The sequence below is a fragment of the Rhinopithecus bieti genome, unplaced genomic scaffold (assembly GCF_001698545.2).
Source record: "Rhinopithecus bieti isolate Rb0 unplaced genomic scaffold, ASM169854v2 scaffold_33652, whole genome shotgun sequence".
Classification (NCBI taxonomy): domain Eukaryota; kingdom Metazoa; phylum Chordata; class Mammalia; order Primates; family Cercopithecidae; genus Rhinopithecus; species Rhinopithecus bieti.
The window spans coordinates 2,899,349-2,922,804 of NW_016814761.1; the positions used below are offsets into that span (position 1 = coordinate 2,899,349).

A 23,456-nucleotide genomic window follows, 5' to 3' on the forward strand; every position below is an offset into this window, starting at 1 on the left:
CAGATCACGAGGTCAGGAGATCAAGATCATCCTGGCTAACATGGTGAAACCTCGTTTCTACTAAAAATACAAAAAATTAGGCCGGGCGCGGTGGCTCAAGCCTGTAATCCCAGCACTTTGGGAGGCCGAGACGGGCGGATCACAAGGTCAGGAGATCGAGACCATCCTGGCTAATACGGTGAAACCCTGTCTCTACTAAAGAATACAAAAAACTAGCCGGGCGACGAGGCGGGCACCTGTAGTCCCAGCTACTTGGGAGGCCGAGGCAGGAGAATGGCGTAAACCTAGGAGGCGGAGCTTGCAGTGAGCTGAGATCCCGCCACCGCACTCCAACCTGGACGACAGAGCCAGACTCTGTCTCAAAAAAAAAAAAAAAAAGATGCAAAAAATTAGCTGGGTGTGCTGGCGGGTGCCTGTAGTCCCAGCTACTTGGGAGGCTAAGACAGGAGAATGGCATGAACCCTGGAGGCAGAGCTTGCAGTTAGCCGAGATCGCGCCACTGCACTCCAACCTGGGTGACAGAGCAAGACACTGTCTCAAAAAAAAAAAAAAAAAAAGGTGTGGCTTGATGAATTTTTACCCCTCAGCTACCTAATAATGCCTCCCATGGAAGCTTCTGACAGTGCTGATGAGCATACTGACTACTCACTGACTACCTACCGCATGCCAGGAGCCACCTCCCAGCTGAGCCCCTGCACTCTCCACTCTCACCCACAGCCTGGCATCATTTCTGTCTGCAAAACCCGGACCTGTGCCACCATCTCCAGCTGGACTCACCGATCACTGTTCCGCCTCCGACAGTCGCCAGGCCTATCAGGAAATAACGCTTCCATTTCCTCCGGTTTTCTTTCTTCTTCCGGGATGCCTCGGCCATTCTGAGGGAAAAGAGGGTGGTCTTTAGGGCCAGCTGTGCCCAGGATCCCTTGAGACATCCCCACCACACCAACCCTCAAACAGGGGCCAATGCTGGGTAGCTACTCTGCCACTCAGAGTAAGGGACCAAAGTCACCCTGAGCCCACTGATGGTTTAAAAAGCTGAAAACATTCTAAAACCCAGCCGAGGAATCTCAGTGTATGGGATGTACTACTTACCCAATGGATCCATCCTAACAGGGTTGCAATTTGAATAATAAAAAGACAAAAAAAAATCATAATAATAGCAAGAGAAGCACAAAAAAGATCTTTAAACAGATGGACCCAGAAGAAGCACAAAATAGATAATCACAGACTCCGTCACCTCCCTCCTCCCCTCCCTTCTTCTCCACCCTGTCATCTGATCCCACCTCCCTCTGGGACATTTGGAAACCAGTTTCCTTCAAAATGATCATTTTGAAGATGGGAGACCTTGGCCTTGGAGCAGTAGCTAGACTTGTTCAGACTTGAAATGGAAATGCTAAAAAAATTAGCAAAAGGAAAACATTTAGAGTGAATTGGGGTCAGGTGAGCCCTGAGAACTGCTGTTTGTGAGCACTCAAGAGTCAGGAAGCTCAATTTTCCTATTGGACATTCAGCCCTTAGCCCCTTTGCTGTGGCTGGGACGGAGAGGTTATTAAGTGGGAACTCTGAACTGAGGTTGGAGTCTGAACAATAACTCAGTGTGGAGTGATAGCAAAGCATGGTGATAATCAAAGAAGAAAAATGGTTAATCTTTACCGAGGGCTTCTTACATCTCAGCCACTGGGCTTTGCACTTCACAGGGTTAATCTTATCCTAAGAAGCAGTATGGTTATTGTACCCATATTATAGATGAATTAAGGGATAACAGTCCCTACCTACCCATGAACTGTGAGGCTCCAGTAATAGATTATCTGTAAAGCATTTAGCACAGTGGCAGGCACACTGCAAGGACTCAGTGCAATCAGGGCTGATGTCATCACGATGCTGCATCTCCCCAAGCCTCAGTTTCCTCTTTTGTCAAAAGGCGGATACTAATTTCTACCTCATAAAGTTGTTGGTTTGTAAGGATTAATTTCATTCCTTCTTTGTCTATTCAGTCAATAAAGTTATATTGAGAATGGATGATGTGCTGTGTTTTGCATCTCCGTGAGCAGAAAATGTATGTGCTCAACCAGTACCTGTTTCCTTCCCATCTACCTCCTCATGAACCATACACTTCATTGAGAAATAGCTCCTTCTCCAGTCATCTAAAAGAAATGGGATTTGGCCAGGTATGGTGGCTCATACCTGTAACCCCAGCACTTTGGGAGGCCAAGGCACGCGGATCACCTGAGGTCAGGAGTTTGAGACCAGCCTGGTCAATATGGTGAAACCCCATCTCTACTAAAACACAAAATTAGCCAGGCGTTGGGGCAGGCGCCTGTAACTCTAGCCACACAGGAGTCTGATGCAGGAGAATTACTTGAACCCGGGAGGAGGAGGTTGCAGTGAGCTGAGATCGTACCACTGCACTCCAGCTTGGGAATAGAGTGAGACTGTGTCTCAAAATACATACATACATACATACATACATACATACATACATACATACATACACAAAATGGGATTTCAGTTGGGCATCTGGGGATCTGCTGTGCTTTTGGTTCCCTGCCAGTTCACCTCAACAGATTTTTTTCCTAAGCATCTCCTGAGTGTAAAGCCCAGTGTTTCTCAGTCACTTCATTACACAGAAGCAGAAACCAATAGTAAAATCTCTGTGCATATCATGATGCTGGTTTTCCACGATTGAAATTCACGTCATCGGTAGTGTGGGATGAGGCTGAACCACGTGCATCTAGCACAGTGGGAGGCAGGAGGGCCATCAAGATGGAGGGTTCTAATGTCAGAATTCAAACTCTGCGGATGTAGGCATGAATCCTAGCTCTGCTGTTGTAGTAGCTGTGTCACCATTCTCCACATATTCAGTTATCCCTCTTACAGAAAGATTATGCATCCCTGCCCTGTTGAACTGAGTGGTCATAGGACCAGCTTTAGCCAGTCAAATGTAGGTGGAGGTGACATGTGTCACTTCTGGCAGAATCTTTTTTTTTTCCCCTTTTCTTTTTTTTGAGACAAGGTTCGGCTCTGTCGCCCAAGCTGGAGTGCACTGGTGGGATCTTGGCTCACTGCAACCTCCATCTCTCAGGTTCAAGTGATCCTCCTGCCTCAGCCTCCCAAGTAGATGGGATTATAGGTATGTGCCACCATGCTTGGCTAAGTTTTGTATTTTTTGTAGACATGGGGTTTTGCCATGTTGCTCAGGCTGGTCTCAAACTCCTGGGCTCAAGTGATCCACCTGCCTCAGCCTCCCAAAGTGCTGGAACTACAGGTATGAGCCACCATGCCAGGACAACTGGCAGAATCTTTAAAGCCAGTGCAGGAAAGTGATTCATCTTCTTTCTCTCTGCCCCAAAACCAGCAATAATCTAGATGGGGTCACTCTGTCAGCCTGGGACCCAGAACCAGGACAATGTGAATTCAAGCTACAGCCAATCTGCAATGGACACATAGTATGAACAAGAAATACACCTTTAATCCTGTAAGCTGCTGAGATTTATTTGGGGGTCACTTGTTACAGCAGCAAAACCTAGCCTATCCCCACAACGGACAGAACCACTTAATAACTTTGTGACTATGCACAAATTATTTGTCACATCTGAGTTTCCTCAACCAACAAATGGGGATAATAACAGTACTGAATTTCCAGGGGTATTGTGAGGACTAAATGAGACAGAGACACTGAGATACAGTGACTACCATCCTGTAATTATTCAATATATTTATTGCTATTATCACTCTCTTCATTATTATTGTAATAATTTCCTCCTCAACACAGGCTGGGCATATACTTTGACCCTTAACTGCTTTGACCCTTAATTGATAACTCTTAATTCAGTTCGAAGTGGAAGGCTGAAGATTACTGACTTTCGGCAGAGTTCAAGGCTGAAGAAAACGTTCAAGTTGCTGACGATACATGATGGGAATGTGCAACTAGACAGGTGATGTGGCACTGAGTCAGTGGCATCTTGATTCAACAAACACGGCCTAGAAATAGTCTGGAAATCTGGCGAAGAGGTGTTTGAGCTTAGCTCTGCCATGAACTTCCAGGATCATCTAATTTTTCTGAGTGTTGATTTTCTCGCTTAGGAAATGTAACTATCAAATGACCCATGGACAGATGATGAGACAGCACACTGCAGTGGCCAATGCCAAGTATTAATAGAAAAATATAACCATGACTACCTGCCTCTTTCTCCTCTTCCCTCTTTGCCTGCCTGGTTGCCTTCAGGACACTGTCATCTCTCCCCACTGTGACACTTACGCCCTCTGTGTCCTGACCCCTCTCTCCCCCTCTAGCTTCAACACTAATCACTTCCTCACTGACACATCACCGTTGGAAAATACTGAGCTGCCTCTAGTCACCTTCTGGTCTCTGGCCATCAAGGACCTTCCTGCCTTCCTATGACTAGTTCAACATTACTCAACTTTCAGGAGTCAGCCGAGGTGGGACACATCCTCCGGAAAGACTGGCCAAAACCCCAAGGTTGCTGAGATGCCCTGACTCTGGGCCCCCTAGACTCTGTGCCACATTATCCTGGAATTCTACACCAGTGATTTGCAGAGGGTGGGCATCAGAATCACCAGGGCGTACCTGTTAAAAACACAGCTTCCCGGGGCCGAATCTCTGGGTCCAAGGATAAACATTCTGTATCGGTAACAAGCTCCTCCTCCAGGGATTCTGCTGTAACTCAAGTTTGAAAATTGCTGAGCTAAGCTCTCATAGCACGGACCAAGCCATTTCCAACTCCCCACCCTCAGCAGCTTGCCCTGGTCTTGGAAACTGTAGGGTATTCAGGAAATCTTTCTCGTAAAGAGCCTAATTATTCCAACAAGGATTGGAGGTGACCACCTTGTTGTGGTGATATACTCCCCAACTCACTGTCCACATCTCTGAAAACCAGAGAAGTACAGGAAAGATATGTTGGCTAAATACAAATATATAGGCTGGGCATGGTGGCTCTTGCCCGTAATCCTAGCACTTTGGGAGGCTATGGTGGGAGGATCCCTTGAGTCCAGGAGTTCCACACCAGCCTGGGCAACAGGGTGAAATCCTGTCCCTACAAAAATAAAAAAATTAGCTGGGCATGGTGGTGCATGCCTGTGGTCCACCCTACTTGGAAGGCTGAGGTGGGAGGATCGCTTGAGCCTGCGAGGTCAAGGTTGCAGTGAGTCACTGCTGCAGAGATCATGCCACTGCACTCCAGTCTGCGTGACAGAGTAAGACTCTGTCTCCCCCATCTCCCTGACAAAAAGTTTATAAGCATTTGTTGATTTGAAAAGAAGATATTTTTTCCTAAAGTTACTTGGCTAAGGCACTCTCTCCTAACATTCAGCTGAATGGCAAATCTATTTCCGTGTTTAAGTATTTGCATGTTCTTAATAATTGTTTTGGGGGCCAGGCACGGTTGCTCGCACCTGTGGTCCCAGCACTTTGGGAGGCCAAGGCAGGCAGATCATGAGGTCAGGAGATCGAGACCATCCTGGCTAACACGGTGAAACCCCGTCTCTACTAAAAATACAAAAAATTAGCCGGGCGTGGTGGCGGGCATCTGTAGTCCCAGCTGCTCAGGAGGCTGAAGCAGAAGAACAGTGTGAACCCGGGAGGTGGAGCTTGCAGTGAGCCGAGATTGGGCCATTGTGCTCCAGCCTGGGCGACAGAGTGAGACTTGGTCTCAAAAGAAAAAAAAATTGTTTTGTACATAAAATAGCTTTCTCAGGCATCGTTCATTATTGCAGCACTACACTCTTACAATTATTTCAATTGTCTGATTGAATCTCAACACTGAAAGCAAAGGGGAGATGTTTGCTCTGAGTCACATTTACAACGCTAACACTCAGAGAACAACACGAAATCCGAATGACAGCCTTGCTCTCATCACTGACTGCCTGCTGATTAGACATTCAACGGTCACGTTGAAAAGAAAGACGTGAACCTGAGTTGCCCTTTCCATGTGAGCTGCCCAAAGACAAAGGCTGAAACCACATGCAGATTTGGGCCAAATCCCAGGCTGAAGCCAGAGATACCTCCTGAAGGGCAAGACGCCTGCATTGCCTGTCTCACAGAACCACAAATCAGTCTTTCTGTCATCTTATCTCCCATGAGAGGGTGTTTCCCGTCCTTATCCTCACCACACCTTCTGTTTTTAAATCACCTTTTTTTTTTTGTGCTGACAGATAGAGATAGCTTATCACTGAGAGGTCTACACACACTTTCCTAGTAAAGGCCTGGATGGCCCCATAAAATCATTATCTTTCTTGTTTTCTTCAGAATAAAGGAGAAACCCTGCCACTGCCAGCCAGGTCTTGAGGTACGCAGTGAGAGCCATTCAGACTGGACACAGTAGTCGAATCAGAGGCTGCTGACCAGTCATGTGACCTTGGCTGAGTTATGCCACCCCTCTGACTTTATTTCTTTATTTGTGAAACACTTAGGGGGCTGTTATGAGGATCGAGAGAGATGGCATCTTGTGCCTACATCTAGTAGGCATTCAAGAAAAATCTGACGCTGGCAACGTTCTTATGATGTGAGCAGTATCTTTACTAATTTATTTATTTTTAACTGTAATTTTTTTCTTCTTATGAGATGGAGTTTCACTCTTGTTGCCCAGGCTGGAGTACAATGGCATGATTTTGGCTCACTGCAACCTCCGTCTCCTGGGTTCAAGTGATTCTCCTGCCTCAGCCTCCTGAGTAGCTGGGATTACAGGCATGTGCCATCACACCCAGCTAATTTTGTATTTTAGTAGAGACGGGGTTTCACCATGTTGGTCAGGCTGGTCTCAAACTCCTGACCTCTGGTGATCCACCCGCCTCAGCCTCCCAAAGTGCTGGGATTAAGATGTGAGCCATTGCAGCTGGCCTATGTGAGCAGTATCAACCCCAGCAGCTCATTAGCTCCCATCTGCTGAGACTCTACTATGTGCCAAGCACGGGTCCCAGCTTTTGATATGTGTTAAGTAATTTAATCCTCTCAACAACGCTATGACGGCGATACTACCATTATCCTCATGTAAGAGATGAAGAAACGAGGCACAGAGAGGAGAGGTGAAGTCACTAAACAAGTGAGGGAAGCTGGGTGACCTTAGGGCTCAGACGGGGACCCAGGAGCAGAGGGGTGGGACGGGTGGTACGTCACACTCTAGACCTCAGCTGCAAAGAGTCATGTTAGTGGGCCTAGTAATGAACTCACCTCCCAGAAACACAAAACTTTACAGTCAAAAGAAATCTACGTATCATTCAACCCCTTAATTGTATAGGTAAAAAAAATGTGTGCTGGTGTCCACGGAGGGAAAGCCACGTGCCCAAGGCCACACAGAGGGTTAGTAGCAGAATCAAACCAAGAGCCAGGTCTCCTGGCTGAACAGTTGCTATGGCTTCCCTGGGTCTCAGATCCTTCTGGAGACCACAGAATCTGAGAGGTCTCCAAAGTCCCTAACATTGCATCAACAATTACATGTGTGAAGCCATTTTCCGGGGAAAGGGTCTACACATGGACTGCAATAGGATCTATAATAGTCTATAAAAGGGTCTGTAATAACACAATTAGAACAGTACTGTTAACAACAACAAATAATATTTATGGACTAGTTACTCTCCCAGGCTCACCTGAAACACTTCACATATACATGAACTCATTTAGGCCTCACAAGAACCCTGTGAGGAGGGCGCTACTATTATCCCCATTTTACAGGTGAGGAAGTTGAAGCTCAGAGAAGTTAAATAATGCCCAAGCTCACGTGGCTGGTAAGTGGCAGAACTGGCCTGTGTTAGACCTTCTGGTTTATATCTTCTTCCCTGACCGGGCATTACTGGTATTATCAGAACAAATTGCTCCGGGTAATACATTTCTCTCTGATAATAAGATTTCCAAATAATAACTGAGAGATTCCTTAATTTCAAGACATATAAGATCCTATAAATTCCCGACATATCCAAAGAACCTAGGATGCCCTCGTGATTATGGTAATTGGCATGGATCCAGGTATTTCTATACTGATCCAACTCTAGCGGTCAAAGCTAGTGTCTACAGGTTATTTCAACAAACCAAGTTTCCCCCTTTCTCAAGGAAATACCCCTTGTCTTTGCTCTACTAACTGTGGCATGAGGGTGGCTCTGGGTGTCAATCTGGCTTTAGGATTAAATTCTCAGGTGGGCTGACCTGGTGTAATCTGGCTGGTCAAAGAACTGGGAGCTGGGAGACGTGCCTGGTGCCAGGAGCCTATGATTAGGCCGTGACTGAAATCGATTTATTGCTCTGGGATTAGATCCTGTGTAAAGCGTCTGCAGAGAGCTGAGCTCTGGCCAAGTTACCAGGATTATTTCCTTCTACACACTCTTGACCATATATAGACAGCAAAGCAACTCTACAACTGATGGGTCTGGGACATGTCAGGGAGGGGAGGACTCACATCTACCGAGTACTTGCTGTGTGCCAGCCCTGGGTCAGACATTTTATAATGTGCAGACATTCATTCTTCCCAGTGATCCTGGGAGGGCACTATCCATATTCCTGTTTCATAGATAAGAATATTGCAGCTTAGAAAAGCAAGGCCACCCATCCAATGTCAAGCAGTGGACAGGTATCAGAAAAGGAACTGAATCTAGGTCAGTTGTGCCCTTGAACCAGGTGTCACAAGAGCCTGAGGTGGAACAGGGTGTCAGGGCCCCAGGATGTTAAAGTCACAGATTCAAGGCCCTTAGCAATCATTCGTTTCATCTTTTCTTTTTTTTTTTTGAGACAAGAGTCTCACTCTGTCACCCACACTGGAGTGCAGTGGCACAATCTTGGCTCACTGCAACCTCCGCCTCCCTGGTTCAAGCAATTCTCCTGGCTCAGCCTCCCGAGTAGCTGGGATTACAGGCGCATGCCACCATGCCCGGCTAATTTTTGTATTTTTAGTAGAGATGGGGTTTTATCATGCTGGCCAGGCTGGTCTCGAACTCCTGACCTCAAGTGATCCACCTGCCTCAGTGTACCAGAGTGCTGGGATTACAGGCGTAAGCTACCGTGCCTGGCCCATTTCATCTTTTCTTCTTGCAAATGAAGTCAGAGGGCAAGTAGCTTGCTAAGAGAGGGCAAGTAGCTTGCTAAGGCCACACAGCAAGTCAGGGCTACAGCTGGGACTCTGTCCTGGGCTCCTTTTACCTCAATATACCATCTCTTAAAGGGAGAAGGGGACTCTGTTATCTGCAAAGTACACTGAAGTGGAGATCCTTGGATCCTGATGGGGGTCGCAGGGCTCTCTTACTCAGATTCCTCCTCTTTGATTGCCTTCAGGCTCTCCAGGAATGTCTTTTCAAGGACATCCAGTTCCTCCAAGGGCACCTGGAGCAGGGAGGTCATGTGGCACACGAGGACTCTGGCCCGGGCATCATAGTGCCCTCGAAAGACAGAAAGAACACCGGAAAAGAATCAGTTTAGGTTTTAAGAACAGTGATGTTAGCAGTGTAACTGATAAAACCCACACTGGAAACAGCCTAAATGTACAACTCCATGGGAGCCAGTCAGTGAAAGAAAATGACACAGTTGCCTGGATAGAATACTCTACAACTATTAAAATATTCAGCAAAAGCAAAGTGGGACTGCGTGCGGTGGCTCACTCCTGTAATCCCCGCACTTTGGGAGGCTGAGACAGGCAGATCGCTTGAGTCCAGGAGTTCAAGACCAGCCTGGGCAACATAGTGAGACCGCCCCCCACCTCTACAAAAAAATACAAAAATTAGCCAGGCATTGTGGTGAGTGTCTGTGGTCCTAGCTACTCAGGGGGCTGACGCAGGAGGATCACTTGAGCCTAGGAGGTTGAGGCTGCAGTGAGCCGTGATCATGCCACTGCACTCCAGCCTGGGCGACAGAGTGAGGCCCTGTCTCAAAAAAGAAAAAAGGAAGGTGGTATTTCTTACCAGTCAAATGAGCAAAGAGCAGTTTTTAAAATTTCACAGCTGTGAAGGAGATGATAAAAATGGGTGCTCAAAGACATTGCTGGTGGAAGTATGCACTGTTATAAACTTTCTGGAGGGCAACTGGACAACACATATCAAAAACTTGAAAAAAATACATCCCCTTTGCCCCAGGAATTCCATTTCTGGAATTTTAATCTTAAGAAAACAACCGTAAATGCAGACGATAGGTAGTAAATAAAGGCACTATGCTGTATTTATAATATGAAATTGGAAACAACCTGGAGATTTCCAACATCAGGAAATTAGTTATAAACCACACTCATCCAACTGAAAACCATGGGGCCATAAAAAATGATTCCCAAGAAAAGTATGTCATAACTTTCAAAAATAAGTTCTTACCCAGAAGAATTTATGGCTAAGAGAATTTATGGCTAAGTGGTGGTGCATGCCTATAATCCCAGGCACTTTGGGAGCTGACGCAGGAGGATCACTTGAGCTCAGGAGCTCCAGATCAGCCTGGGCAACATAGCAAGATCCCATCTCAATAATTTAAAAAAATAAAAATAAAAAAGAGACAGTTCGGTTTGGATATTATAAATAAAGAAAAAGGAAAATAAATGCTTATACAATGAACCAAAATTTTTAATGCATAGAAGATGGACTTGAGGCCGGGCGCGGTGGCTCAAGCCTGTAATCCCAGCACTTTGGGAGGCCGAGACGGGCGGATCACGAGGTCAGGAGATCGAGACCATCCTGGCTAACACGGTGAAACCCCGTCTCTACTAAAAACTACAAAAAACTAGCCGGGCGAGGTAGCGGCGCCTGTAGTCCCAGCTACTCGGGAGGCTGAGGCAGGAGAATGGCGTGAACCCGGGAGGCGGAGCTTGCAGTGAGCTGAGATCCGGCCACAGCACTCCAGCCCCTGCGACAGAGTGAGACTCCGTCTCAAAAAAAAAAAAAAAAGAAGATGGACTTGATAACATGTCATGAGGTCCCAACTAAGAAACAAAACAAAAAACAAATACTGCACAGGAAAAAAAAAAAAATGAAGGAGGCCGGGTGCCTGTAATCCCAGCACTTTGGGACGCTGAGGTGGGCAGATCACTTGAAGCCAGGAGTTCGAGACCAGCCTGGCCAACATGGTGAAACCCCATCTCTACTAAAAATACAAAAATTAGCCAGGCATGGTGGGGGGGTGCCTGCAATTTCCAGCAACTTGGGAGGCTGAGGTGTGAGCCACTGCGCCTGGCTGACAATTCAAATTTAGTATCTTATGATTCTGAAGGCCAGATATTCTAAAATCACAGTGTTAGCAAGGAGAGAATCTGTTTTCTTNGACTTGATAACATGTCATGAGGTCCCAACTAAGAAACAAAACAAAAAACAAATACTGCACAGGAAAAAAAAAAAAATGAAGGAGGCCGGGTGCCTGTAATCCCAGCACTTTGGGACGCTGAGGTGGGCAGATCACTTGAAGCCAGGAGTTCGAGACCAGCCTGGCCAACATGGTGAAACCCCATCTCTACTAAAATACAAAATTAGCCAGGCATGGTGGGGGGGTGCCTGCAATTTCCAGCAACTTGGGAGGCTGAGGTGTGAGCCACTGCGCCTGGCTGACAATTCAAATTTAGTATCTTATGATTCTGAAGGCCAGATATTCTAAAATCACAGTGTTAGCAAGGAGAGAATCTGTTTTCTTGCTTTTCCCAGCCTGCTTTCCTTGGCTTGTGGCCTCTCCCTCCAATTACTCCAGCCTCTGCTCCCGTGGTCACATCTCCTACTCTGACTTAGATCCTCCTGTCTTCCTCTTACAAAGACCTTGTGATTGTATTAGGCCTATCTGGAAAGCCCAGGATCGTCTCCCCATCCCAAGATGCTTAATGTAATCACACCTGCAAAGTCCCTTTTGCCATGTAGGGTAACATATTCACAGTTGCCAGGGATTCGGATGTGAACATCTTTAGGGGCCATTATTCTACCACTTAACTCTTGACCTGGCTCAACCATCACCTCCTCTCTGAACCCTCTCTGCATCATTCCTTCCTTTGGGGGTCTCTGATCACTTATACAGGCCTCTCTCTCAGTGTCTTCCCCATTTGATTGTACTCATCATATCTTTAGACTAGACTGTAAGCTTAGTCATCTGTTTTTCCAACCCCTGTACCTACCTGGGGTGTGACACTTAGTAAGAACTCAAAAAATGTTTACACAGTGAATGAACCAATGAATAAACTCTTCTGATTTTTAGGTCAAATTCTCTGTGACTCAAGTACTATGACAGACTTCCAAACTGAATCTTTTTGACAGAGAAAGTCACAAGGACCTGGCATTCAGCTACTCCGCACTCACCTTCCCCTGTGCCCTGGCCCTGTGAAGACACGAATTGTCTAAAACGCTAATTCCCCAGTCCAGCTGCCTATCAGCATGACCTGAGAAGCTTGCCAAAAATAGGGTTTCCTAAGTTCTGGTATAGGGGACCCTCCTTTCCCGTTTACCATGATGCAGTCCCTGAAGTCTTGAAGTTTGAGGTTTCAGCTTCTACAAAAGAAATCAGTTCCTTCCTTGACCCAGGGTCCCCAGAGTGGAACAGGGTCTCTCGGGGCTGCCCTGCTGTCTCCCGGGATGAGGAGCTGTCTACGTGCTGGAGACAGACACCACGTGCTGTGGCTTGGGGTTATTAGGTTCAGTAAACTTCACGGAAAAAAGGAGTTCCTTGCTTTCCCCATAGGAACAAAGACTACTGTGCCCACATGATAATCGGGTTGTAGAAACCAAGCTTTGGCTCTGATGATTAATTGGTGGCAATGATAAATAGTTGCTAATACATACTCCACAGGTCAAGGCTGCAGTGATTCACCTTCTAGCATGCAGGCTGCCGGGTACACGTGTGATTAACACTCCTGTGGTAATCTCAGGCACGGGCTTTGTATCTTAGCCTTGTGCACAGGTCATTTCAAGGAGCTGGTGGCTGGGATGCTGGTCTTGGAGTCAGGGTTTGTAGTTCAAGGCATGTTCCTTCTGGAAGCTCTAGGAGCAAATCTCCTCATCTAGAAGGCAGTAGGGAGGGGCAGAGTCCTGGGCTAACCAGGATACTGGCATTCTCTGGCCCAGGCTCTACTGCCAACTTGCCAGGGGGCCAACTTGCTCCTTGAGAGCCAGTCCCAATAAAAGGTGCCCCATAGGCCAGGTGCAGTAGCTCACGCCTGTGCCTAGAATTCCAGCACTTTGGGAGGCCGAGGCGGGCCAATCACTTGAGGTCAGGAGTTCAAGACCAGCATGGCCAACATGGTGAAACTCCTTCTCGACTAAAAAATGCAAAAATTAGCCGGGTGTGGTGGCGCACATTTGTAATCCCAGCTACTCAGGAGGCTGAGGCAGGAGAATTGCTTGAACCTGGGAGGCAGAGGTTGCAGTGAGCCAAGATCATGCCACTGTACTCCAGCCTGGGCAACAGAGGGAGACTCCGTCTCAAAAATAAATAAAATAAAATAAAATAATAATAATAATAGTAATAATAATAATAAAGTGCTCTATCCACCCTGGGGCTCAGACCACAAGCCTGGGTGGGCATTGTTCTTAGTTCTTCTTGTTTCCCTGTCCCGACATCCACCCCACCAGCTGATGCTGACTACTGCACCTGGAAAACATATCCTGAGTCTGACCACTTCACTCCATCTCCACTGCCACCGCCACAGCCATTGCTCTCCAACCACCAGCCACCTCACCACTTTCTTATCTTTCACTCTTGCCTCTGCACTCCATTTGCCAAACGGCAGCCACTGAGCTTCTTTAAAGTTATCGATCCGGTTGTGTTCTCTCCCTGGCTTACAGCTCTCTGACCGCTCCCCAGTGCACTTAGAATAAAGTCCACATTTCTTTCCATGGTCTGCAAGACTGCACATTATCCAACCCCTTCCTGCCACCCTCTCCCACCTCACCTTCTACCCGGCCCTGCTTCAGGCACCAGCAGCTCAAGAAGCCAAGCTCATGGCTGCCTTGGGGCCTTTGTACTTGCTGTTTCTGATATCTGGGAAGCTCCTGCCCCAGATCTCTGCTTGACTGCCCTTTCCCATCAGTCAGGTCTCCACTTAAATATCACCACCTTAGAGGAGCCAGCGGCTCCTGAATTAGAACAGCTCAGCCCCTAGTCACCCCATCTCCATTACTCCATTTCCCTGTATAGGTTTATTGTCTGCCTTTCCTCATCAGAATGCCTGTCCCACAAGGGCAGGGACCTTTGCTTTGTTCCTTGCTGTTCTCCCACTGCCTGGGACAATGCCTGGCAGTTAGTAGGTGCACAGTTAAGATGTGTTGAGTCATTAGCTGACCAAGGTTCTCTCTTGCCTGCCAGGGATCTTTGCTGTGGCCACCTGCCCCTGGCAGCACAAAAGACCTTTCCCTGCCTCCCACCTCCACCTGAGACTCCCTCTCCCTCCCTAGTACCCTCGGAGTCCTGCTCCCCCAGGGGACTAGAGGAGAGTGGATTGATGGGTTAAGGGCTCTCTCCTCCTCTCAGTGGGGTCTTCTCTTACAGTGGTGAGTTATTCTTAAATGTCATAGTCTTTTTTTTTTTTTCAAGAGATGGGGATCTTGCTATGTTGCCCAGGCTGGTCTCAAACTCCTAGCCTTAAGCAATCCTCCCACCTTGGCCTCCCAAGTAGCTGGGACTACAGGCACATGCCACAAATGTCAGAGGCTTGACCATGCCTGGAACACTCAGTTCCTTCCTCAAATTTCACCTTCTCGGAAAAGCCCTCCCTGACCCAGTCCACTGCTTCCTAGTCTTTTACCATGAGTTATTTCTTCTTATCTTTTTCTTTCTTTCTTTTCCTTTTTTTTTTTTTTTTTGAGACAGGGTCTCACTGTCACCCAGGCTGGAGTGCAGTGGTATGATCTTGGCTCACTGCAGCCTCAACCTCCTGGGCTCAAGTGATCCCCCACCTCAGCCTCCTGAGTAGTTGGGACTACAGGCATGTGCTTCCATGCTCAGATAATTTATACATATCTCTCTCCAGCAATCCAACCACATTTGCCTCCCAAAGTGGGTGGTGGTATTAAAGGCATGAGCCACCGTGACCAGCCATTTCTTCTTATCACCATTTAAAACAACTATATATATATATTTTATTTGCCTACTTGTTTATTTTGTCTCCTCTTCTTATAGAATATAAAATATAAGCTCCAAATCCACTGTGCATCCCTAGTACCTCGGCCCATGCCAAAAACAAAGCAGAGGTTTAATAATCTTTGTATGCAGGAAGAATGGAATATTTGTAGAAATGAATGAATGACTGAGCTACTGGAACTCTGTTGGGAAAGATCCAAATGCGGGGGACAGTTCTGCTGAATGAGATGTATGATATCCCTTTCGGCAGAAACATCCTATGATCAATAATCCTATTAATCTGGAAGCTTCATTATTACCTACTCATCTAGATCAGATTCTGCACTATACTTTCTGCATGTAGTGGCTTATTGAATCCTTATGAGCCTCTGAAGTGGCAGGTACTATAGAAAGTCCATCTCCTCAAAAAGGAAAGTGAGGTGCAGACAGCTTAGGCCAGGGGCCCAGGTTCACCCAGCCAATGAATAGTAAAGTAGCAGCCTGGCTACAGAGGCTATGCACCTGACCGCCACCCCTTCCCTGCACCATGACATGGGAAGCAGGGCCACGAGCTAGCAGAACACTGTCTTCCAGTCACACACCTCTCTCCCAAGCCTGCCCATGCTTCCAGCCTGAGCTCCTTCCTCACGGCCTCCTTCTAAATCTGGGTTAGCCCATGATCAGTGGGTGCTGCGACATCCCCCTGTTGCTCCTGAGAGCTGTGCAGATTCCAGTCCAGTGCCCAGGCCCAGACTTTTGGACCCTGCCAGAAGGACCAAAGGAGTTGGTCTCTGGAGGTCCTTTCCAGCTCAGAGATCTGAGGGTCAGCTTCAGGGTACCTGTTCCTCCTCACAAGGAGAGACCTTCAAAGCCCAAGGCCAAATGGACTTGAAACAGCCCAACAGCAACATGGCCATGTGGAGACTTGAGAGTCACAGCGGGACAGTGGTTCTTAGAGTTTAGGGAACATCAAGGTCCCAGAGAGCTTGTGGAATTTCAGCTTCCTCAGTCCCACATGCAGGAGATCTGGGGTGGGGCTTAGGAATCTGAACTTTTAACAACACTCTCCACTCCCAGTGATTCTGAAACAGGTGATTCCTACCCCAGGAAACAGAGCAATGGGCTCCCCTATTGGAAATGAGCTCCTCCCAGTCTCAGATGGTCTGGATGTGCTCACACCCGGAGGCAGAGCGTGATGCTCCTCCCACCACCTCTGCAGGGAAGGGAACCCAGCATCCCTGGCCTGCTCCTAAGCAGCAGGCATCATGGCAGGAGCTTGCATTTGTGATTGCTGATCCTCCCAATGGTCCTAGGAGGTTGTCACTATGATGCTGCGTTTTGCAAATGAGGAAAGAACAGGTGTAGAGTGGATAAGAAACTTTCTCAAAGCCATACAGTTTAGAGAGTGCTGGAGCTTGGATTATAATCCAAATTATCTGATGCCAACATTTCTGCTCATTCCACTATGACTGCCTTTTAAAGGCAAATCTCTTAGTCTTGAGGGAGTTTGGTGTCTTAGGACAATCCCGTTTGGCCAGCTGGGAATCCCTACAGTCTATGCACATGGGGTATACATACAATCTCAGGGGCAGCCCTAGGTCACGGGCCACAGGCACACCTAAAAGTTACATATCACGGGATAACAGTTCTTTGGAAAGATGGGGGATTGGGAAGGGTGACCCAGAGATCTCGGCTCTGCCACCAGACGGCAGAAGTGTGCCAGCCACCCAGAACTGCGGGATTAGCCCTGGTGCCCATCCCAGACACACAACCACATACTGTGGGAGCCCCTGGAGCCAACTGGTCCCCTTGTTTCAGCAAGGGGCATGTTCAGAGTCAGGCTGTGTGTTCACGACGGGACTCCTTCGCCCACCAGCATTTCTCAATACAAAAGCAGCTGCGTTTCATACTTCATTATCTAACACTCTCATGCATCAAAGGATAGCAGCACGCCGGGAACTTGGCCCTAAATGCCAGTTGCACCCACAAGTTGTGATAACAATCCTGACCTTCCCCACATTTCCAAATCCCCCAAATCAGGAGCAGGGGGCAGGACAGCCTCCTGTTGTAAGGCGTTGAACCAGCCTGTTCCCAGTAATGGCTCCATCTCTGAGCGTGGGTCGGGGTTGACCTGGTACCTGCTGGGAGAGCCCACACCTTTGGGAAGAGATCCTGGTCAATCCCCGTCCTTTGGGGGCTGCCCTCCAGACCAAAGCGAAGGAACCCAGAGGCAGAAACTTCAGCCTTTGTCAAAAAGACCTGGGTTTAAATCTTGATCTGAGTTCCTACTAGCTGGATGGCTTCAGAAAGTCTCTTAACTTCTCTGAGCCTCAGTTTCTTTATCTGCAAAAGGGGAATAAGAATATCTTTTTTTTTTTTTTTTTTTTTTTGAGATGGAATTTTACTTTCTCACCCAGGCTGGAGTGCAGTGGCACGATCTTGGCTCACTGCAATCTCCGTCTCCAGGGTTCAAGTGATTCTTGTGCCTCAGCCTCTCGAGTAGCTGGGATGACAGGCACCCACCACCATGCCTGGTTAATGTTTATATTTTTAGTAGTGATGGGGTTTCACCATGTTGCCCAGGCTGGTCTCGAACTCCCGACTTCAAGTGATTTGCCTGCCTCGTCCTCCCAAGTGCTGGGATTGTTACAGGCCAAGAATATCTTTTTGATCGGGCTTTTGTTGAGGGGCAATAAGAAGATGGATGTGGTGAGCTTGGCTGGCACCTGGGACACAGTAAGTGCCTGATACAGGGTGGCTGATATTACTTTACGGGAAATTGTCATGTTTCCTCCATCCTGTACCTGTTAAGAAGCCACTCTCTGAGTCAGGGCGCCAGGGTGAGGCTGTGAGCTGCCTGCTGCTGTGCCAGGGCAGGGGCCCCTTGTCCCTCTTCCCCCTGGGTCCGAGGACACACCTCACAGGTCACACTCATACTGCTTACCCTACCCACCACACTACTATCCCTTGATTTACCAACTTTTTAAATTATATACTTTTTCTAGAATATTTATTACGTAGCCCCATTTTTACCCTAAATGAATTATTTTCCATATAAAGAAGAAACTACACAGTATTCCAGTCCCATACACCCTGTCCATTGCTGAGTAATGGGTTTAAGCCCTGTTGTGTGCCCAGGGTCCCCACTTTGAGAGGCTGAGCCTGGCTGCAAAGCCCTCATGGGCTCAAGACTCAGGACATCTTGGGGATGACTCCTGCCTTTTGTCCTCATGGCTTAGGATGATTAAGGCCATTAAGGCGGCGACAAGCTTACTTCAAGACCAGTGGTCTTGAAGCAAGGGGGAGAGAGAAGGGGTTGCTTCTGAGACCCTTCCATCTCCACCTTCTCGGATGCAGGATCAGTAAGAGCAGCAGCTCCTCTGGTTCCGGCTGCATAGGTGCCCGCCCTTCATTCAGGCCTCATCCAACCCTCTTAAAGTCAGCTGCAGGGGTGAGGGCTCCACTAATCTCCATGTGGGAGGAAGAACAGCAGGTAAGAGGTGGACTCAAGAGCCCGAGGCCTGGCTGGAATCCTAACTCCTCACTTTCCAGCTTGGGCAGGCATTTTATTCTCTGTGCTGCAGTTTCCTCTGCTGTAAAATGGGAACAGTAACAGCATCTACCTCCAAAGGCCATTATGGGGTTTCAATGAATGGGTTCCTATAAAGAAAGCACTTAGCTCAGAGCCAGGCATACAGCAGGCACTCAATGAGCATCTGCTATTAGAGTTACTCTCAGTGCCTCACACAGGGCCGGGCACACACAGCAGGTGTCGGTTCTTATTTGTGGAATAGATGGACCAAGTTGTTTGGATATGGATTATAAACTGTATGAATCTCAGGGATGTTGGGCCGGGCGCAGTGGCTCACGCCTGTAATCCCAGCACTTTGGGAGGCTGGGGCGGGCAGATCACCTGAAGTCGGGAGTTCGAGACCAGTCTGACCAACATGGAAAAACCCTGTCTCTACTTACAATATATAAAAATTAGCCGGGCGTGGTGGCACATGCCTGCAATCCTGGCTACTCGGGAGGCTAAGGCAAGAGAATTGCTTGAACCTGGGAGGCGGAGGTTGTGGTGAGCCAAGATTGTGCCATTGCACTCCAGCCTCGGCAACAAGAGTGAAACTCCATCTAAAAAAATATAAAAATAAAAAATAATTTAAAAAAAGGATGTTGATGGAGAACCCAGCAGCCAGGTGACAATATTTGCATTTTACCACAACCCAAGACTAACATGTCAAGCCTTTCTCTTTCAGCAGGGAGGCAGGGTTTGCAATCCAGTAATAAACACCAGGCCAGAAAGCAGAGCCACGTCTGCGGTAGAGAGTGCCGTGGCTCAAATGCGTGTGCCTCCTGCAGTTCCAGGGCCTAGAGGTGACCTCCCTTTGAATTCAGAGATCAGAGGGCAAAAATCATGATGCGGTTTAAGTCTACCAGGGACCAACACCGAGTTCACGGTGAGATTCACTTGGCCTTAAATGGGGTTTTGAAACTTACTTTGCAATGTGATCCTGGGCTACTCGCTTAACCTGCGGAACCTTCATTTTCCCCCTGTAAGAGCAGGTTAACAGTACTGGCCTCAGCAGCAGATCTGATGATCATATACTCTGCAATAACTCAGAATCTATGTAAGCAGCCTAGAAGAGCAACTAGAAGAACTTAGGAAGATTACTAAATGCAAGTAAACCAGCCCCACCTGAGATGGCCATATTTTCAGTTTTGCCTCCTAGAGGACATTGGCAATGTCTGGAGACATTTTTGGTTATCACAGCTTAGGAATGTCTACTGGCACCTAGTAGGCCAGGGATGCAGCTAAGCAGCCCACGGCACACAGGATAGCCCCCCACAACAGAATGATCCAGCCTCAAACGTCAATTGTGTGGAGGTTGAGAGTTATTAGCTCAGATTTAGTTTAACTTTCATCACGTAAAAGACTTATTTTTTCGGTTGTGTGGGCAAAGTGCTTCGTGGGTTGCTACTAGATGAGGAGAAGGAAATGATTAGCACACACAAAAAATTCCACCCAGCTGCCAATATGGCATCGTTTGGTGACTAAGATCCCAAAACTCTCAGTAAAGGTCAGCCTTCCAGGAAGTTCTGAGAAATGCAGCTTTTCATGCTGATTTCCTGGGCTAACTCCGTGACTAATCAGTCTGTCTCACACCCAGGGAGAAATCCTGTAGCACAGAGAGCCTCCTCTTCTGCCCCCATCAATCTCTGTAGAAGGAAGACATTCAGCAAACCACGCTGCTTGGCATCTAAGCTCATTCTCCAAAGAAGAGTCGCCCCACTCATCCTTCTATCACTCCCTCCCTCCTTCCCTCCATCCAACAAGTACTGAGTGCCCACCATGCATCCGTCAGAAGACATTCAGCAAACCACACCGCTCAGCACCCAAGCTCATTCTCCAAAGAAAGGTCGCCCACTCATCCTTCTATGGCACCTTCCCTTCTTCCCTCCATCCAACAAATACTAAGTGCCCATCATGTGTCCATCCGTGTTGCACTTGCTGGGATGCAACGGTAAACAGGCCCAACAAGGGCACTGCCCTCATGGAGCTCATGGGGAAGGACCTGGACAACTGGCCCATCCACAACACCAACCTTCTCCTTACAAGATCCTTGTAAGGATCTTGACATGATTTACGAGATCATGGTCTTAGAACCCAAGACAGTTTTAAAAAAATCGTGTTTTTATGGAACAGCTGGCTCTTGCCCCTTATTTGTACTTGAAATTGCAGTTCAGAGAGGTTAAGCGACTGATCAAGGTCACGCACAAGAGTCTCAGAGAAAGGATGAACATCCAGGTTCCCGGACTCCAGGGTTTTCCCATTTCACCATGGCCACCATCACCCCAGCAACACTCCCAGCCTGTGCCCTGCCTGCCAGCTCCATGCTGGGCACTCTACAAGGATTTGCTCATGTAATCCTCACCACCACCCTGTTAGGTAGAGACTACTGTTACTCCCTCGGACACCTGGGGAAACCAAGGCACAGAGACATTTAGTAACTTGCCAAGGTGGGGCTTGAAATCTAATACAATCAGCCCCCAAAATACTCCCCATTCTTGGTCCCTGGTCATTCATTAGAACAGATAAAGAGGTCAGACATGACAACTGTCAGCAAGCCACTCCCCTCTCTGGGCCTCAGTTTCCCCATCTACATAAGAGGGTGGTCTAGGTGATTTGAGGGTCTACCTGCCTCTGACCTCTGGGGACCTTTGGAGCCCTGGCACCTGCTCCCATTGGGTCCCAGTGTGCCACTAAAGCTGTTCCTCTTACCTGCTGGCACCTGGTAAGGCTATCAGATAAATCAAAGGTACCTCCTAGACATTATCAAAGCTTGGTATTATTTAGATATGAGCTATTAGAAATATTAGATATATTTCCGTGGGGATGCCTCAATTCCCTAATTCCTGAGGGTAAAATCTGCCAAGGTTTTGACTAACAGCAGTTGTTTTAGAGTGTCCAGCTCTGCCACTTACTAGCTTAGGCAATTACTTCACCTCTATGAGCCTCGGTTTACTCATCTGTAAAGTGGGAACGCCTACATTTAAAGGATGGCTGTGAGGATGAAATGAAACAGTGATTGACAAGAGCCAGGTGAGGTCACCAGCATTTAACTGGTGCTTAATAAGTGGTGGTTATTCTAAATGGAAATTGTTAAGGGCGATGCTGGTTTAGATGTTGCCTATAATGAGAACGTGCCTGGGTGGGCATGAAGCACCAGGCAATGATGTAAGACAGGCTGTTTGAAACCCACTCGATTCTTCTGCCAGGGCCAGCTCCAAGGTCACAAACAGCAAAGAAGAGTCAGTGGAGGTGTCTTAGGTGCCCAAGATGGTTTGGGGTTTGCAGGGGTGGGGTGCAGAAAGAGGTGGTGGGATGCATATGACTCTCTGGGTGAGGAAAGAGGGAAAGTCAGATTCCGGGGCCAAGGCTGCTTCTCTTTCTACCTGATGAAGAGGCAATGACAGAAAGGAATGGCTGGCCCAGGAAGCTGGAGAACTGCTTCTGACTCCCAGTCTACCTCTACCGCTGTGTGTGTGCAAGGAAGCCCCTTACCCTCTCTGGGCCTCAGTCTCTCCACTTGTGAAAATGAGAGGATCACCGGGTGTGGTGGCTCAGGCCTGTAATCTCAACACTTTGGGAGGCTGAGGTGGGCGGATCACTTGAGGTCAGGAATTCAAGATCAGCCTGGCCGAAATGGTGAAACCCCGTCTCTACGAAAAACACAACAATTAACCAGGTGTGATGGCACATGCCTGTAATCCCAGCTACTCAGGAGGCTGAGACAGGAGAATTGCTTGAACCCAGGAGGCAGAGGTTGCAGTGGGCTAAGATCATGTCACCTGTACTCCAGCCTGGGAGATAAGAGCGAAACTTCATCTCAAAAAAAAAAAAAAAAAAAAAAAAAAAAAAAAGAGGATCATCCAAGTTGACTTTGATGTGTGAGATTCAGGTCTGCAAGATGGGGGCAACAGCCTTAACCACCTCACTGGAGGATGAGAGATGAAATGCCAGCGCAAGCCTTTAGCGCCATGCCTGCCACGCAGCCAGGACTTAGCACATGGCGGCTTTGCCATTACACTGATTCCAATATTAGATTCTATGTGCTGAGCTGCTGCCCTGATCTCCAGCAACCCGAGCCTCAGACCACTGTGCAATCCAGCCTTTCTCTCCAAGGGAGTCCAGGAGGATCAGATATTATTATTCTTCCCTCACTTCTGTTAAAAAAATAAATAAAGTGACACAATCGCTCTGTGATGAAATCCATGACAACTCCTGAGACTGCCTGGCCCTGGAAATGTAAGCTCCAGGGGGTGCAGACAGAAAATGCCCCAAACTCAGAGTCCAGTGACCGAAGCAGTGTTCTCAGGCCAACCTTGCCACTCCTTTGGGGGCCACTTGGCTGTCTCTGCTAAATAAAGTATTACCGAAGGCCTCGCCTGCCTGAAAGCAGAGGCTGGCCGGGTCACCCACGGAGAGCCCTTTTAGCTCCACAATGTGGAATTAAAATGCTTTGGATACAGTAGGAACAAACACACTCTTTGGAGCCTTAGAGCAGCGCTCCTCCGAGTAGAAAGCACTTAGGAATTGCCTGGGTTCCATGCAGATCCCAATCAGCGGGTTTGGGCAGGGGCTGAGACTCTATTTCTCACAAACCTCCCAGCAGTGCCGACGCTGCTGGGACCACGGACCACACTGAGAGTAGTAAGGGCTTAGAGGCTTTTAAAAAAATGGTAAAGAAAATGTATTATGCTCATAATAAGAATCCCCAAGGTAGGGTGACCCACGTGTCCTGCCACCCTGGCAGGCACTGACTGCACTAAATACACATGCATGACCAAGCACGCATGAGAAAGCAGTTCATCCACCCTGCTGCCTGGGCTTGAGCAAGCCTCAGCACCCTACTCTTTTAGGGTTCCTGACTACCACCTGCCCTGAAAGGGTCAC

The 23,456-nt window shown here is 47.9% G+C and overlaps 1 protein-coding gene across 4 annotated transcripts in view; it reads right to left on the reverse strand.

Annotated features, from left to right (window-relative positions):
* Nucleotides 1-23,456, reverse strand: part of TMCO4 (transmembrane and coiled-coil domains 4) — a 136,713-nt gene that overhangs the window by 72,413 nt on the left and 40,844 nt on the right. For 2 of the 4 annotated variants that reach the window (XM_017852127.1, XM_017852128.1), the window contains 3 exons: nt 9,246-9,378; nt 4,589-4,678; nt 778-875 (listed from right to left, as the gene is read on the reverse strand). In XM_017852127.1, the coding sequence (XP_017707616.1) occupies nt 778-875; nt 4,589-4,678; nt 9,246-9,378 (321 nt within the window). The remainder of the gene's footprint in view (nt 1-777; nt 876-4,588; nt 4,679-9,245; nt 9,379-23,456) is intronic. The other 2 variants (XM_017852129.1, XM_017852130.1) reach the window with 2 other exon arrangements.